Here is a 17845-nt window from a genome sequence, read left to right on the forward strand (position 1 = left end):
TTGCAAGATGTAACCCTAAAGCCACTCTCGGGAAATAATTGTATCCAAAATGTAGGCATACCAATTTTTTTTTATTACCATCCTCTCAATTATATGCCACTTGAACTTCCGTAAGCCTGCAAAGTAATTTACATTCCGTAAGCCTGCAAAGTAAGAGAATCTTACAACAGCCAGAAAAAAAAAAACTACTGTGGGACCTCAAGAATTGCAAAAAAAAAAAAAATTGCGTTGTTAATGATGGACCATCTATACAATGCAAATGACAACTCCTAAACCATCCAGCTGTCAAGTGGTGAGGCAGGAGGTTCTAACTAACCTGGTTGACTGCATCTGTTTGGTGGTCTCTGGGTCCTCAAACATCTTCACAATGGGTTCTGTCTCACCCTGCAGCTGCTTCAGCTGACCCACCACAGTGATCCTCTTCTCCCTTAAGGCTTCACATGGACATAGAGAAACCATTAGAGGCTTTGACCAAGGCATTACTCAGGAAAATACCATTAAATGAAACATTAAAGATTACTGTTTATTCTAGTTTTTGGGACAGTGAGGATTGTATTAGTCATGACTGTAAAATGTGAGGGGGATGGTGTGCAATCAGTTCTGCCACCATCTTGTGATTGTTCCATCAATAAGTGTAAACAATACTTAACCATGCATAACCCATATCACTGTACCGGTTTCTTTAACAAACATTTTAGGAGGTAGACCAAGCAGTGTGCAGTATACTTACTGGCGGGGATCTCTTTCTCAGGGAAGAGGTTTTTGTGAACATCCATGGCGAAGTCCACCATGTTGGTCTCGCTAAGGAGATCCAATTTTCCATGAAGCAGTTCTTTCTCATTGTAGATCTGAAAGTGGAAATGGTTAAAAAGGTGGGACATTGGGTTCTTTTGGAATATACAGTTTCAAATCCTTAACTTTTACAACCCAGTTTAAAGAGAACTGCTGACAATGACAGATGTAAGGAATTCAGCTTTTAACCTGACTAACGAATTTAGAAAACATGTTTAGCTGTAATGGACGCCTGGTTGTTAACGTCGCCCAGCAGAGGGCAATGCCGCCCTCATTTTGACATAATTCCTGCCCTAAAGCGTAAATGCTTGTTTTGGTTACACCGAAGAGTGATGCAAGCTACGTGTAAATATTCACGAATTGGAGCTGGAAAAGAACACTGTGGTGATTTCCACATGGAGTGGAGAAGAAAATACAGAACTGACAAGTGCTAGAGTAGCTAGCTAGCATGCTAACCTTAGCTAGACATCTTGCTAATCTTATCTAGCTAGCTAACGTTCTGTTGCTCGTTTATTTTTTGTAATATATCTTATTCAAAAGATTAGCCAGCTGGCTAGACTGAAAACCTCGTCACAGATGGAAACCAGTATCTTTGACTTCATCAATTGTTATTCTCCTCGCATCTTCCACAAGACAAGTTTTTTTTACATTATACCGCACATGGTGCGACTTTGGGTAGGTTGGTTGATGTACGGCAAAGCAAAGAAATCACATGGTTCTCACAGGGGAAGTGAAATGATAGGCGACAATGACTTCTGACGCACGTCGCAAATGACATTTAACACCTTGAGCGCATTGGACACAAAACACCAATACAAATGTAACAGCACAACAAAACAGATACACGTTCGTTGAATTTTATTTTGCAGGTGCCTGTTCATTATAGGATAGACACTTGTGGTCTAGCTGCACCAATCAAAGTGGTGAAGCAATACTTTAGTGGTAATAACCATTCATCTTGGGAGCAGGGTTGTAAAATTCAATCATATCACACATTTATAAAATGGTCATACACATTTTGGGGAAATATAGACCAGCATAAATTACCCAACAAGTTTGAACCCCTTATTTTAATTTGCTGGTGTTTCTGATTAATAAAAACAATGCCATGCTGGTGGGTGGTAACATTCAAATAAATACAAGGACCCGAAAAGAAAAAAGGACAGAACATTTTTAGCACGTCATATCATAGGGGAAAGAGATAATCCTAAATCACCCCACTTCGGATTTCCCACTTCAAGCTCAAATACATCATACTTTGACTAAAAACGATAACTTAAGAGCCGTCCACACCAAGGACCATATTTATATAATTTTTTGTTATAATTCAAATTAACAGGAGAGTTCACACAATAACGACAAAAAGTGCGGAGAATGATAAGAGCTATCGTTTGGATCACTTTCAGAGCGATTTTTTCCCTGTCCCTCCAACGATAAAACAATGACAACCAATCAAAAAAAGTGTTCTATTGAAGTGTTCTTGGTTCTAGCTGCGAGAGGCTGCCCAGAGAGGAGATAAGGCAAAGCCCACAGTGAGCTTTCCTGAATAACTGAGCATATTTGTGGCCACATTAATTGTAGTAAAATGTGGGAGGACAATGAGCCACGACAAACAGAAGGCCATATTTTCCAATGGCAATCCCATTTTAACACCAATACATCCTGACAAAATACACATGACTGTCCTGCTAGTATGCCTTTCTGGACCTTGTAAACTCAAGACCCCCCCCCCAAGAATTTCACTGTACCCTGCAATGACATGTGCAACCCTGTGCATGTGACTAATAAACTAATCTAATAGTAGGTGATGAGTTGCATTCGTTTCTAACTTAAGCTACACATCTCGTCAGTCTTCACGGTCCTCTTTGCACAACTACGCACCTGGCCTCTCAGCTACAGCTAATCCCTTAGCTCTTGGAGTCCCAGGAAAAGCTAGACAACAAGCTATTGTGGTATACTTAACTTGAGCATTTCATTTACTACTAGCCTATCTAGGAGTGATTCCAGCATGCGCTTGCTTGCTGAATGTAGAATAGCAGAGTTTGTAAGGAGAGCGAGAGTGTGAGAGTGATGGCCTGCTGATGTACCTATCGGGACCTTTAAGTTCCAACTATGGGATTTTGCCTGGTGAAAACCATTGTTGTCTCTGTGTCCAGTATGAAGGAACCATGCTAGCAGATACCCATAGACTTCAAGGCATTGCACTAACGCTAGTTTGCAATTGCGCTGGCAACTTCAATCTAAAAATGATATCCACGAGTTCATCTGACTCTGGGGAAGTAGGTAAAGGACATCATTGCCAAAATCCCGAAGTATTCCTTTAAACTGCAGAGAACAAACCCATACCTGATCCAAATGGTTGCATAATCAGGCATAGGCTGTACAGTTATTTTGTCATGAAGTATTCAAAACAGTATGTTTGAGCAGTTATTCAAATTAGCCTACATCGTCGCAGTTTACAGCCCTAGACAATTGTGAATTCACTTGATAATAATACATTCCACTGTGTTGTTGTAGCCTAGGTAAAATTATTGTATTTTCTAAAAAAGTAGGCCTAATCAATAGTGGAGCTTTGAGTGTCCGGGACTGCAGAGCGCAGCCTGGTTGAATGCACAGATCTGCCATTTCCTAGTCGGCTAACTTTTCCCCCTTGCACTTTGACAGGTAAATATTTATAAACCTATTTACTTAGCTAATGAATGGCCTAATATCTAGCTTCTTACTTCAGCTACACATCTCTAGCCTCTCTCCCAGCTGTTTCCGTGCGCAGTAGGCTATTCAAGCCTCTCCTCCATTCCCCTTCACATGAAAAGCTACAGGATATTTTTTTATTTATACTAGGCCTAATAGCCTTTTCCTTGAGTGAAGGAGGATTGCTCTTGCTAAATGTAAAACAGTCCTAGGCCAAATGAACTGTCGCACAGGTCAGACATGAGCACAGCGAAAAATATCCATTTTTCTAATGATTTGCAATTTGTTTGGAATTCAATTGCAAACCACAAGTGGCTAAACAGCATATGTTTTTGAATAACTAAATTTAAAATATATAAAATAGTTTCTATATTACATGTACATTGAAGTATTATGTACAGTTGTCACTATGGACAATGAATACACCCTGAAGCACTGGATGGTCTTGTGTTAACACCTTATTAAAAGGCCTACAGCGTGTAGTAGGATGTGTTGAATGAGTGGCAGGTGTCCTGCAGAATGATAAAGAATATGCTGGTAGGCTGGATGAAATTTTTAACAATGCTTTTTTAAAATAAAAACTAGTTCATTGCATCGCTGTGGAGCCCCGTTTCATAATATTACAAAAATGTCATAGCTGCTTCCCATAGTTTTGAAGTAATCACGAGAAGAAAAAAAAGCTGGCCTTATTTTAGGGCATTTTTCACCCTGCCAGCTCCTATTAGTTCTATTGAGCACCAACTCGCCTTTCGAACGTTCTATTCCCAGCCTATTGTTCTACGTCACAATGCCTGCTTTGCTATTGTTGGTAATGAGACCTGCCCACGTCTCTGTAGTTTAAATGTAAACAACAAAAAATTATTCAGGTCATCCCATTGTTTCCTGAAGGGAAATATCAGTATGTCTGTTTATTTAACCAAATATTTCACAACATGTATATTTAGATGTTTACAAATTGTACACCATTTTAAACACGGGAATCTCTCCATTCTAATTATGTAAGGCTGGGCACCGTACTCTGTCTTCATCAATCGCTAGAACAGAAATAGCCATTTCTTTCTTACTTCCTTATGTGTTGTGATTGTTGTCTCTCCTTTCTTGCCCTTTGTGCTGTTGTCTGTGCCCAATAATGTTTGTACCATATTTTGTGTTGCTGCCTTGCTATGTTGTCATCTCAGGTCTCTCTATGGTGGTGTTGTCTCTTGTTGTGATGTTTTTAGTCCTATAATTATATATTTTGAATCCCTGACCCCACAGGAGGCCTTTTGCTGGCCATCATCGTAAATAAGAGTGTTCTTAACAGACTTGCCTAACTAAATAAAATGTTAAATAAAATAAATAAAAAATGCTGACATAAGCACACTTGGCAGCATCGAGGTGCTGATGTTTACTTTCTACACACGTTCTTTTTCAGTTTAGTCCTAAGAACAGACTGTAGTGGTAAAATAAAAAGGGATACATTTTTGGGGTGACATTTAGACATAGGCAAAATGGAATTCTAAGCGTCACTCGAGTCAAAAACGTTCAGCTGGTGTTCCAGCTTAGCCAACGTTCTTTTGCCATTTTTCAGCCATGGGGGAATTGTGACTCGTTCTATTTTCCAGCCTACCGCTGGTGTGGATGCTCGCCAAGGTTTCGAGTTATGTATAATTTTTAGTTATGGTCCTTGGTGTGGATGGTCCTTTATTAACTTCAATCGTTGTGCAACGTCACGGGTAAGCTCTGGGCATCGTGAATATATGTTATTGCCTTGTGGTAACGTTACTTTAAATGCATATCTAGTGTTTATAGTTAACCTTTCTAGCCAGCTAACTAACAACAATAACAGTTAACGCGATACCCAGTTGACAAGGACACACTACTATAGTTAAATACATCATCGAGACGAGGATCTCGCTAGCATCTAGGAGTCATGTTACCAAGATCTGCAGATAGCAATGTTGAACAATAAAAGCTCAATGCACGTAGCAAATGTTCGTTCACTAGGCTAGCCAGATAAGTAACGTTAGCATAATTAAATTAGCAGCAGCCGCCAGTGCCGGTTAACGTTAGTTAGCTAACTACAGTTAGCCTAGGTTTAAACAAATACAGTTAGCTAACGTTAGCAAGTGTGCTGAAGTTAAGGTTATACAATACGTTAATATATATCAAACTGACACCAACATAGCGTTTACTAAATAACCAATATAGCTAGCTAACAGACGAAGCATGTGCTAGCCAGCAAGCTAGTTCAGCTGTCTGTGCTGTTGGCCCTGAAACAGCGCGAGGCCCCAATTCATGGGCGACTCTTTCACGCACGTGGCGTTTACATTATTTACATGGGTAATTTACACACTTCTACCGAAAACTTAGATTGTAGGTACAACTTAACATAACACACGCATTTACCTCTTTGACAGAAAGGAATTCCAGCAAAGGAAAGACGAGATGTCGGTCCAAAAAATGGGCAATTTTGGTGGTGAGGTCGTACTCCGCCATTTTCACCGCGAGAGAGGAGGAAGTAGACGCGAGAACGTATTACGTAAATGACCAATCAGCGTCACGATCAGCATCAGTACCTGCACGGATTGGCCATATTGATTATTAACTATTATTAACTACTATTTCAATGAGCATAACGACGATAATGACCATGTCTAATTATACTGTACATTATTTTAACTGGCTGTTCCAACAAAGCGAATTGGAGGCACGTTGTAGCATTGAAGATGAATTGTAGCGTTCAAGATTCATATTCAATATGTTATTTTTTTCTTAGACAGTTTTGTACACAAGATAAAACAAATGAGTGGATTGAGTAGCCTTCAACTAATAAACCAAATGTATAACACTGATAAAGTACCTTGTGGGTAAGTGAAAATACTGTCTTACAATTTTACAGTCCTAATTTAGTTTATTTCTTTTTAATTGTTGCTGATAATGGCATGTGCATGAAGAAATTTTCTTCAAATTAGACTTTGCAATTAGAGTATTATTAAGTTATCCCATTGGCAACCAATTAGTTAATATTGTTGAACTTGTGTTGTGAGTGTACAACTCTTGTGAATTGCAGGGCTGTCTCATGAAGATATTTTATAATGTGGTGTGCTCATATGGAAATGTGTATTCAGCTTTTCTCCTGCATAGGCCCACTCAAAAGGAAGCATGACTATGTAGTAAACCTTTCAAGACTACCATCATTTCACTGTAGTGTTGATACAATGAAACATGTCATTTATGAAGAGGGAGTTCTTTGCCAAGTGAACTTGTTGAAATTGAAAACATTGGGCCTCCCCAGAACCCACCAATATTTCTCCAACAGAGAAGTGTCTAATAGAGTTCACCAAGCTCAAAGACTGACTCTTCACAATGAAATAAAGCACATGGGAAAACACAGATTTAAATAAACATAGACACGATTAAATAACAATAATAAGGCTGATTAAATAATAATAATAATAAGGCTAATTAAACATTTTGGTTTTCTGCCTGCCTACACAGTTATTAGGGTCTTGACTACCCAGCAAAAGCAAACCCTTTTTTCCTCACTTCAGCAGATGCCTCATAAAAATGCCCATGTGTTGGCCATACCCAGCAGTGAAGAGCAAATATCAGATACTAAATGGTCCATCTCTAATAGGTTCCACTACTACCTTGTTTGCTTGACAACCACATGGCACTGTCCTATAGCCCCAAACAATTGCCCCCTTGTTACTAGGAAGCTCTCTCTCTCTCTCTCTCTCTCTCTCTCTCTCTCTCTCTCTCTCTCTCTCTCTCTCTCTCTCTCTCTCTCTCTCTCTCTCTCTGCCCTCCGACTGCAGCTAGAAATTAGTCATAAACAGACACCACTCACCATCGCCGATGCTGTTTTACTGGGTGCTTCAGACACAGCCAGCCCTGACTTAAAGTCAGTGATCTTTAAAACTTGAAGAAGAAGAAAAAAAAGTTCAGTAAAACACCAGCACTGCTCCTTTGTGTCCTCTGCCCAAGAGTTTTGAGTAAGGTTTTTTTGAGTAAAATATATTTCAGATCTTTTAATTGTATTGTTCATTTGATTGTTTTTGCACAAATTTAACAAATGTCCCTGTAATTTGATCTCTAGATGCTCGCTAGTTTGTTATTTTGTTCAGGGAGCAATTTAAACCTTTAATTTCCTTCAACATTGTATGTTGAGTTCTCACAATAATCAATAACTGACACACTGATAATTTTGCATTATTTTGGCCAATGGTAAACTATATTTACCCAGCCAGTTCTGAGGTGGATAAAATATTTGCCAAAGAACAGACCCATCTTTCAAAAAGACAAACATGCCTCCATTTGGCAGCCACACTTCCATTTGGCTCACATACTTATAGGCCTAGCACTGACTTCACTCTAAAAATAGCTTTTTTTGTTTTATGATATAGCCTCATCTTTTTTTTATCATTTGGATCACCACTGACTGAACAGCATTCCTTTTGTGAAAATGGCGCCAAATTTGCTTAGTGCTTTGACAAATTCTGCATATTCACTTATTTGACAGTTTTATTACTTGGGAGTCTGTCCATGAAAATGCCTGTGAAACAATTATTCATGCTTTATTATGAAGAAATTACCAGCTATTACTAAGTGGTTTGGTTTTACTCAGAAGAAGTGCACTGTTTAGTCTTTTATATTTTTTATGTAAAGATTTGTCTTCCTCAGTTGTTTTAATCGTAAGACATAGGGATATATTTTTGCGAAGTGAAAGTGTAAATATTATGACAACCAACCCTGATACGATTGGTACTTCTCTTCCAACTTTGATTGCAGATTTTGTATTTTACCTATTTTATTTAAAATACCTAACAAAACACACCATGGTACAGAAATGTTCTAATTAATCTCGAGAAGGCAAAACCTAACATTTGCAAACAACAGCCAATAAATATGTTTCAACCATAGGTTAAATAGCACAAGCTAAATTATAATTGACAAAGAATCTTGTGTTTGAAAGAGTGATTCAAACACTAAATTGTTTTGTTTTCTCTTATTTCAACCAGCCAGTGTTTTTAATGAAGGTGCCCTGGGGAGTAAGTTGGGAAAATTCAAGCAAGGGAATACTCTCTCTTAAGATGGAATCAGTTTTCTGTTGAAGGGAACATTTTTTATTTCAGAAGCTATTCACATTTCCCCCTAGTAGGACACTAAGGGGATACTGTGCTGGATTTGAATTATGTGGCATGCAAATTTCATTTGATAAAAGTCATCACACAAACTACACAATTTACCCCAAATAAACATCTATCAGGTTTCAGAGTCACGCAAAAAGCTGTGATTACCTTCCCTTGCTGGATCCTTTCAGCGGGTTATTTCCTTACTCTGAAAAGCAGAATTAGGCCTATGTGTTTTACAGTGAATCATACCCAATTGTGGCTTGGTGGAAGTTTTAGGAAACTGTGAGAGCTAAGGTGATTAACACATCGAGGTTCCAACTAGAGGGAAACACTTACACAGCAAAAGGGGACCTGCCCGCGTTAGTCATTTGATGTTACTGAACCTGAGCCTTTCTTGGACCTGAACACTGCTCTGAAGTCTATAGACTTCAGGGCAGACCACATTTTGAATGTTATTCTTTTATAGGGCTACTGTACTTTACTGATGCGCTGAGTGAGCTCATAGCTCACAGCCCATGCTCATGTGTGCACAGTTGACATCCAAATATATATGCCCTCAATGTGAGCTCAATGTACACTCAGTGTGTATGGAAATGGGTGGTAACGTGACTGCGGAAGGCAGAACTATTCTCAATAGTAGCCCTAGTAGTACCGGATGTTGCTACTTTTTTTACTACTTCTGTGTGGAAACTTTGTGATGCAGACTCCTCAGAATGTACTTGTGAATGCAGAATACACGCCTACGCACTCTGCCCCTTTTTGACACTGAGAGGTGTTAGCATACATTATTTTTATTTAAAAAAATTATTCTCACCTTTATTTAACCAGGTAGGCCAGTTGAGAACAAGTTCACATTTACAACTGCGACCTGGCCAAGATAAAGCAAAGCAGTGCGACAAAAACAACAACACAGAGTTACACATAAACAAACGTAGTCAATAACACAAAATACAAGAAAAATAGACAAATCTATGTACAGTGTGTGCAAATGTAGAAGAGTAGAGAGGTAGGCAATAAATAGGCCCTAGAGGTGAAAATAATTACAATTTAGCATTAATACTGGAGTGATAGATGTGTAGATGATGATGTGCAAGTAGAGATACTGGGGTGCAAAAGAGCAAGTGGGTAAGTAATAATATGGGGATGAGGTAGTCGGGTGTGCTATTTACAGATTGGCTGTGTACAGGTACAGTGATCAGTAAGCTGCTCAGACAGCTGATGCTTAAAGTTAGAGAGGGAGATATAAGACTCCAGCTTCAGAGATTTTTGCAATTCGTTCCAGTCATTGGAAACAGAGAACTGGAAGAAAAGGCGGCCAAAGGAAGTGTTGGCTTTGGGGATGACCAGTGCAATATACCTGCTGGAGTGCGTGCTACGGGTGGATGTTACTATAGTGACCAGTGAGCTGAGATAAGGCAGTGCTTTACCTAGCATAGACTTATAGATGACCTGGAGCCAGTGGGTTTGGCGACGGATATGTAGTGAGGGCCAGCCAACTATTGCATACAGGTCGCAGTGGTGGTTAGTATATTCGGCTTTGGTGATAAAACGGATGGCACTGTAATAGACTACATCCAGTTTGCTGAGTAGAGTACTGGGGGCTATTTTGTAAATGACATCGCCGAAGTCAAAGATCGGTAGGATAGTCAGTTTTACAAGGGTAAATTTGGCGGCATGAGTGAAGGAGGCTTTGTTGCGAAATAGGAAGCCGATTCTAGATTTAATTTTGGATTGGAGATGCTTAATGTGAGTCTGGAAGGAGGGTTTACAGTCTAACTAGACACCTAGGTATTTGTAATTCTCCACATATTCTAGGTCAGAACCGTCCAGAGTAGTGATGCTAGTCGGGCGGGAGGGTGTGGGCAGCAATCGGTTAAAGAACATGCACTTAGTTTTACTAGCATTTAAAATAAACGTGCACACACAATTATTTACCCCTCATTTATTTTGTTCTCTCATTAGATGTGCTTCAGTCTGGACCGTCCAGAACTGGAGGGCCTAGTCCAAGATCTTGACAGACTAGGATAGAAACTGGAACCTTGGAGCCAGACTCTGGAGACAACACCAGGACGTTGGGGTCAACCCAAAGCAGACCTTTCCAGCTGGAGGGCCTGAGACCACACTCTCTCTCGGTGTATTGCAAGACCCGCTGCATGCGCCTCAGTTCAGCCTGTAGCTGTGGGGAGTTATTGTTTAAGCACAAAGTTGAACCTCCCCGTTGTTCTGCGTCACAGTCAATCTCTGTGTGGGAGGCAGGGTGGTCTCCAAATTAGCTATATAGGCTGGGCTATATTTCTGACTGTATCTTAGTCTAGTCGACCACTGCCAAGGTGCTTCTCGGTCAACCGAACCATGTAGGAAAGGCAAAAACACACAACTAATGAGGAGATCCCAGCAAGACACAGAAATATCACACAGCCATGCTAATGAAGAAAGTGATCCAGAGTGGAGCCTTGTAAAACACTACACCGATAACTACCGTAAATACACAGATCCACATGCTCATTTCTGTTTCCTTGAAATAAAATAAAAATGTTGTGAACGCTATAGGCGGAGGCCTTTGGAGACTGTGTGGGTTTGTGGCCACACATGATCCATCTGTCAGTATATCCCAGTCCAATAAATGCCAATAGATGCTGTCAGAAACAACAACATATTTCAGCAGGCAGAAAAATTATCCAGCTCTTGATGTGTGTGTCTTTCAGAGGATAAATACTTTTCAGCTTTTCCTAACTGGATCAACTTAAAGGGCCAATAGTGATAAGCCAGGGATTCCATGAAAAACCTCAGCTCTGTAGTTCTCTGAAAACCTCCTCAGTCAACGATTCCAAGAGAGGGATGAAGGCAGGCAGTGCCAAAGACACCCACCACCAGCCTCTCTTCTCTCTATTATCTGTCAAAAAATAAATCAAAACTATCTGAAGACAAATGTCTCTGTGCTGGATGTTGCAAAGCCAAGCATCTCCTCTCAATCTGAATGCCAGTATCTCATGAATTTCAATTATTCTTTTAGATATGCATCACCTCGCACGCAGTCTGTGTCAGGTTATAAATCAGCAGCCCACACTCCTGATCCAGAGCCCAATGCTGACATCAGCAGCGTCCGATTCGATGGCAGTGGGATCGGGGTTATCGACCGAGCCAGGGGGCTAGAAAACAATACAAATTCACAGGCAAGGCACCCAGTTGCACCAAGCATGGCAGAGCATCTGCACAGCACATGTCAACTTTTTACACCAAGAGTAACATGTAAATACTTTTCTAACCCCGGAGAATCCTCACATGGCCACGTGTCATATTATGTCTTAGGAAAGATAGAGGAGAAGTTGTGGGTGTATATGTGTGTTTGTGTGTGTGTTGTAAGGATGTATGTTCATGTGATGCTGGAATCCTGTAGCTAGTACACTTCAGTAATATTATCCACTCAGAAGAAGAGAGAGAATATTTGACCTGCTCGGCCCCAACCCTACAGTACCTCACCAAACTCTGTTCCCATGCTCACTCCTCATGATATGCATTGCTTGATTTCCCCTCTGCAATTTTCTCTGAAAACATGACATTACAGGGAATGCCGTGTTATCTCCAAATGTGTGGTCATGGACATTCTTACTGGAAAAGAAATGTGAAATCCAATAACTCCATGAGCATGCAATTTAGCAATGGCTTCTGCCGAAGAAGGGATGGGATTCATTTATACTTCTTCATCTGGATTCTGAATTTCTGGAATGATTTCAGTTGCATATATTTATGTAACTTAGTTGAAGGCTCAGAAGAAAACCAGTCTCAAAACAATTGGAGGAAAGTAATTATGAAAGTGAAAAGGGCCATAACTTCTCTAAATGGTAAACCTCAACTCTGACCCCCGGGAGGATGTAGAAGTGTTCCATGTTTCAAGCTGTAGCAATAGCTTTGGGCTAAAGGTCAGACCACTACTGCTCAGGATACCGTTACTGAGAAGGGCCACCATCTGTGAGGGTAGCTCTTAAAGGATACTCAAATTTAGGCTCTACTCAGAGTAAACTTATTTTCCTTAATCAGTGCCAGTATAAAGTTATATGAGGAAATCAACATCCAAACATTAAAGAGGCTCTCTACAGTAGATGACAGATTGGTCACTGTGTGGCATATCATATGTGCGTGAGAAGTCAAAATTCAAAGACTGAATCTGTATCCTTTCATTAAGATTACAGTAATTGATATAGAATAAATAATGTTCCATGTTGCAGCATTATATCAAGCACCTTTTTATTAATATCAAATAAAGGTTGGCATTGAAAGATAAAACATTTCTTTCATACTATTGTTGAATAGACTGCTTAACTACTAGGATAAAGTCAACGAAATCTGAATTCAGCTTCAAGCCTCATACTTAATTAGTGATTTAGTTGATTTTGTACCTCTAAAATAAACCCATATCTTGATGGGACATTTCACACATGCCTAAATTGCCGTGGGTTACTTGTGGGTGAACACATCTGAACACACATGGAGAATGAGTCTTTTAAGAGTCTTCTCTTGCCTGGTGATGTTAAACTTGTTTAAAATGAATTTAATGAGAAAGAACGGTGGACATTAATCCAATCCAGCAACACATCATGTACTGCATGTGGTAATACACTACTCCACTATGAGCAATCACGCTACTACACTAGGTGTCAGGGGAGCCATACATCCTGAGCTTCTAACTGTGTGAGTAATGTCAATTACTTGTGCGGGGGCTGACATTGAGCTGAATATTGTTCTTGGCATTGAAACCTAGGGAGAGTGAGTGAGAGAGTGAGGTAGCTAAATTGTGATGGGCCACAGTTTTCCCGCTCTGGGCCTCTCACGCAGGCTAAGGGTAGGGTGAAAGGGTGCTACGGAGAGGAGATCATCAGAGTGTGCTGAAGTCATCTGTAGAGAGTGATTCGCGGTGAGCTGAAAGCAACTTGGTCAGACAGGGGTTGTAGTCAGCTTTCAAAGCAGACACAGCACAGCTGGCTCCAGAGGGTTCAGCCCAAACATTGTTGCTAATTGCATCTGTCTTCATTTTCCGCAACCGTATGACACCGGTGAAAAATAAAGAAAAGGCTGGAAACTAACAGGAACTGTTTCAAAACCGCAAAGCACCTAAACTCCACATCAATTTTCAGGCCGTAACTGTTCATTTTAGTGATTGCCAACTCTGATTGCTTCTGTCAGAAATCAAAATATAATCCCTGTGCAGTGTTTCTACTGTAAGCTTGTCTTTTTGAAGACAAGGAAAGGAGACTGAAAGGAAAGAATATATTCAGTGGACAAAACATTATGAACAACTGCTCTTTCCATGACATAGACTGACCAGGTGAATCCAGGTGAAAGCTATGATCCCTTATTAATGTCACTTGTTCCATCCACTTCAATCAGTGTAAACTAAGGGGAGGAGACAGGTTAAAGAAGGATTTTTAAGCCTTGAGACAATTGAGACATGGATTGTGTGTGTGCCATTCAGGGGGTGAATGGGCAAGACAAAATATTTAAGTGCCTTTGAACGGGGCATGGTAGTAGGTGCCAGGCACACCGGTTTGAGTCAAGAACTGCAACGCTGCTGGGTTTTTCACACTCAACAGTTTCCCATGTTTATTAGTCACATGCGCCGAATACAACAGGTGATGGTTGTATTATGGTAAAAATCTTACTTACAAGTCCCAACCAACAATGCAGTTTAAAAAAAATACAGTTAAGAATAAGAAATAAAAGTAACAAGTGTTTAAAGACCAGCAGTAAAATAACAATAGCGAGACTATATACAGGGCGGTACAGAACTGCTACGCTGCTGGGTTTTTCACGCTCAATAGTTTCCTGTGTGTATCAAGAATGGTCCACCACCCAAAGGACATCCAGCCAACTTGATACAACTGTGGTAAGCATTGGAGTCAACATGGGCCAGCATCCCCGTGGAACACTTTGAACACAGCGTAGAGTCCATGCTCCGACGAATTGAGGCTGTTCTGATGGCAAAAGGGGGTGCAACTCAATATTAGGAAGGTGATCTTATGTTTTGTACACTCATTGTATTGCCTGTCTCATGTGCCATATGTGGGACTCTCGCAGCATGAAAACCTAAGTAAGCAGCAGTCAAGGAGTACAATTTGGGTTTTCAGGACGGTTGCTATTGATCTCTCCTCATCGTGACATTCTAGCTGAGTGACCCTCTCCAAGGTAAACAGCAGCCGTATGTTGAGTTTTTTTTTTTTTTCACTACCTCCAGATACAGCTGCATCTCATGCTGACAACGTTAAAGACAGCTTGTTAAACCTGTACATGGTACAGAGGGCCTTTACCATCATGGCCTTTTCCTCTGAGTCAGGCCCCACTGTCTTTTCTGGTCGTTGGTGCGGGTCGGGAAGAGAACAGGGCCCTGGCCTTTAACAGCACCCTGGCAGAGAAGGGAAAGCCCTTTACCCTGAAGGACAGTGTTTGCTTGTTTTAATGTGGTCGCCTCAGTATTTTGGTTTCCAGCAAAAACCCGACCACATATCAACTGACTGCCATGTGCAGACTTTAAAATTACAAGTCCACGGATCGTTTGAGCTGAACGTAAGTTCAACCGCACATAATGTTATTTTTTGTATCCCTGACAGAGATGATGACATTTTATAGTCCTCTTGTACACTTGTACTTGCCCAATAATGACCATGCTCTGCCTTTTTACAATGGCAGTGTCCTGTAAAAAAAACATAGTCCTGTTGACCTCAGACAATAGAACATTAACAAAGTATCTACAGTGCAGTGAGCGGTACTAGGGATGACATCCAGGATTCTGAAATGTTTCTGTAAGTGAGTTTGTGCTGAGTCCACCTCAACAAGTGCGTGATGTGGTAGTGGAGTGTGGCGTGTAACTTACAAAGTCAGAGACATGGGACAGTCAGAGGCCCCTTGAGAGGGAAATCAAGAAAAGAAAGGGACAACACAGCATCTCAAATGTGCTTTCAACACACAAGTCTTCTTCTGCTGACATTCTGCTTAACCTACCTCAGAAGAAAATGAATTACAAAACTAAGCATGAGACTATACAGCATCTCTGACCCCTTTCCAGCCCTCCCTGGTAACAACCACAAATCTAACCAGGCCTCATGAAAGCTAGGTGTAAGATTAATATACATTTATTGTGAGCAGGATTGCAGAGCTCGGAGACCTAAACCTCTGGAGAGGTTTAAGCCCTGTTTTGTGGTCGGTTGAAACAGGGTAATTTTAGGCCCACTTACATGAATAATAATTGGAGGCAGTGTGTAAATCAGCGTTGTCAGATTTAATACCTGGGTATGATGGGGGAAAGGGTCAGAGCAAGTGCATGCATTGCTTTTGTTTAGATCTAGTCCAACATCCAGCGCTGTCATAACTCTTATGCTAACTAGTCTGTTATGATCCTCTCCGCAGGGATTAAAGTGAGATTTTGCAGGTGTTGAAACTGTGGACTGCTCTGAGTGTCAATTGTTAAATTAAGTAGACAGGGACCTGATGCAATCTATGCATCAGATAGTAGGATTCAATTACCCCAATGATTGAACAGCTGCCTCAAAGTGAACATCCATGATAGCTTTGCCTGCTCAATTAAAACACAGCCTTTTAGCAAGCCATGCTTAAAGTAGCATTTTGTCCTTACCTCTCTTACCATTCCCGTTAATCATAAATTATTTGACTTCCGTGAATCTTCTCATGTCAATACAAACGGACAGTTTACGCCCCACCACTCAATCATAATAAATCAAATTTTATTAGTCACATGCACCGATACAACAGGTGTAGATCTTACAGTGAAATTGTTACTTACGAGTCCCAACCAACAATGCAGTAAAAAAAATTACAGATAACAATAAGAAATAAAAGTAACAAGTAATTAAAGACCAGCAGTAAAATAACAATTCCGAGACTATATACAGGGGGGTACAGAGTCAATGTGCGGGTGCACCGGTTAGTTGAGATAATATGTACATGTAGGTAGAGTTATCAAAGTGACTATGCATAGATGATATCAACAGAGAGTAGCAGTAAAAGAAGGAGGGGGCAATGAAAATAGTCTGGACAGCCATTTGATTAGGTGTTCAGGAGTCTTATGGCTTGGGGTAGAAGCTGTTATGAAGCCTCTTGGACCTAGACTTGATGCTCCAGCATCGCTGGAGTCTTTGACAATTTTTATTACACTCATATTAATAGCAGGAAAAAAACTATGGAAGCAGCAGAAATATATAAGTCCATAGAAATGAACAAAATACATTGAACATGTTCCCAAAATATGTTTGACTATTCTCGAGCTTGTAGACTGATGGTCACTTTGTGGTTACACGACTCAGAGATCAAAGTGTCAGCAGAAACAAGCCACTCCCAGTTCAATGACGTTCAACCTATGCTGCTAAGAACGATGGCGTCGATATCAGAAATGTACGATGTAACCTGGGAAGGTAAACACAAGCCGATTAAACGTTTTAATGTATTGTATGACTGAAGGTGTGTTGCTAAATCATTGTATAATTCGACGTGGTGCATTTTTATCTATTGTTCGGCGAATGTAGCTGCGTATGTCCATCTCATCACGCCAGCTGCTGACTTGTTCGCTAGCTAATTCAGCTTGCTAACACGAGATAGCCACTTAGCTAGCACATTATTTCTGCCGACATTTCTTATTTCTAAGTTATCTAGCTAACGTTAAGAATTGATTGAACTGTTATTGTGTATCCCGTTGTCGTAGCTAACAGTTCACAACATGTGTGAGTTTGCAAGGACACACAGCAGGCTAAACTAGCTAGCCAGCGTAAATACCTAACGCCTGTCATCTGATTATAACTACGTTAGCTAGCTGCCTCCTGTCATTGTTCTGCCTCTTTAGTTGGCTTGCTAAAATACACGGTCTTGCAATGGATACTACCATTAGGCAGGGGAAACCCGTTTTGGCGATTTTGGTGATTTCTTGTTTATCATCAAAATAAATCACAGCACGTTTTTGGACTCTCAACAGTTAACTGATTAGTTTTGTACAATACCATTGGACATTAATGTTGTAAATGTAATTGAATTCCTAAAACTGACATTTAAAATGAGGTTGCTGTTTCCTGTTGACAAGACATATTGATAAATAGCACAATGCCAAAATACCGTTTTAAAGTGTCCAAATAGGAAAGTATTCAGACCCCTTGACAATTTCCACATTTTGTTACATTACAGCTTTATTCTGAAATTGATTAAATAAAACAAATTCCTCAGCAATTTACACTCAATACCCCATAATG

General features: G+C 40.3%; 2 protein-coding genes across 3 annotated transcripts in view; one reads left to right on the forward strand and one right to left on the reverse strand.

Annotated features, from left to right (window-relative positions):
* The window catches only part of eif3ea (eukaryotic translation initiation factor 3, subunit E, a), a 57818-nt gene extending 51852 nt beyond the window's left edge, over nt 1–5966 (reverse strand). Inside the window, exons 1-3 of the mRNA NM_001141695.1 lie at nt 5872–5966; nt 731–848; nt 317–434 (exon numbers count right to left, since the gene is read on the reverse strand). Coding sequence (NP_001135167.1) covers nt 317–434; nt 731–848; nt 5872–5961 — 326 coding nt within the window. The 5' untranslated portion in view covers nt 5962–5966. The remainder of the gene's footprint in view (nt 1–316; nt 435–730; nt 849–5871) is intronic.
* Nucleotides 5967–16917: 10951 nt separating this feature from the next.
* LOC106583752 (ER membrane protein complex subunit 2) overlaps nt 16918–17845 on the forward strand; it is a 70420-nt gene continuing 69492 nt past the window's right edge. For both annotated transcript variants that reach the window (XM_014168311.2, XM_045704666.1), the window contains exon 1: nt 16918–17020. In XM_014168311.2, coding sequence (XP_014023786.1) covers nt 16966–17020 — 55 coding nt within the window. In that variant the 5' untranslated portion in view covers nt 16918–16965. The remainder of the gene's footprint in view (nt 17021–17845) is intronic.

This window comes from Salmo salar, chromosome ssa02, assembly GCF_905237065.1.
Source record: "Salmo salar chromosome ssa02, Ssal_v3.1, whole genome shotgun sequence".
NCBI classification, from domain to species: domain Eukaryota; kingdom Metazoa; phylum Chordata; class Actinopteri; order Salmoniformes; family Salmonidae; genus Salmo; species Salmo salar.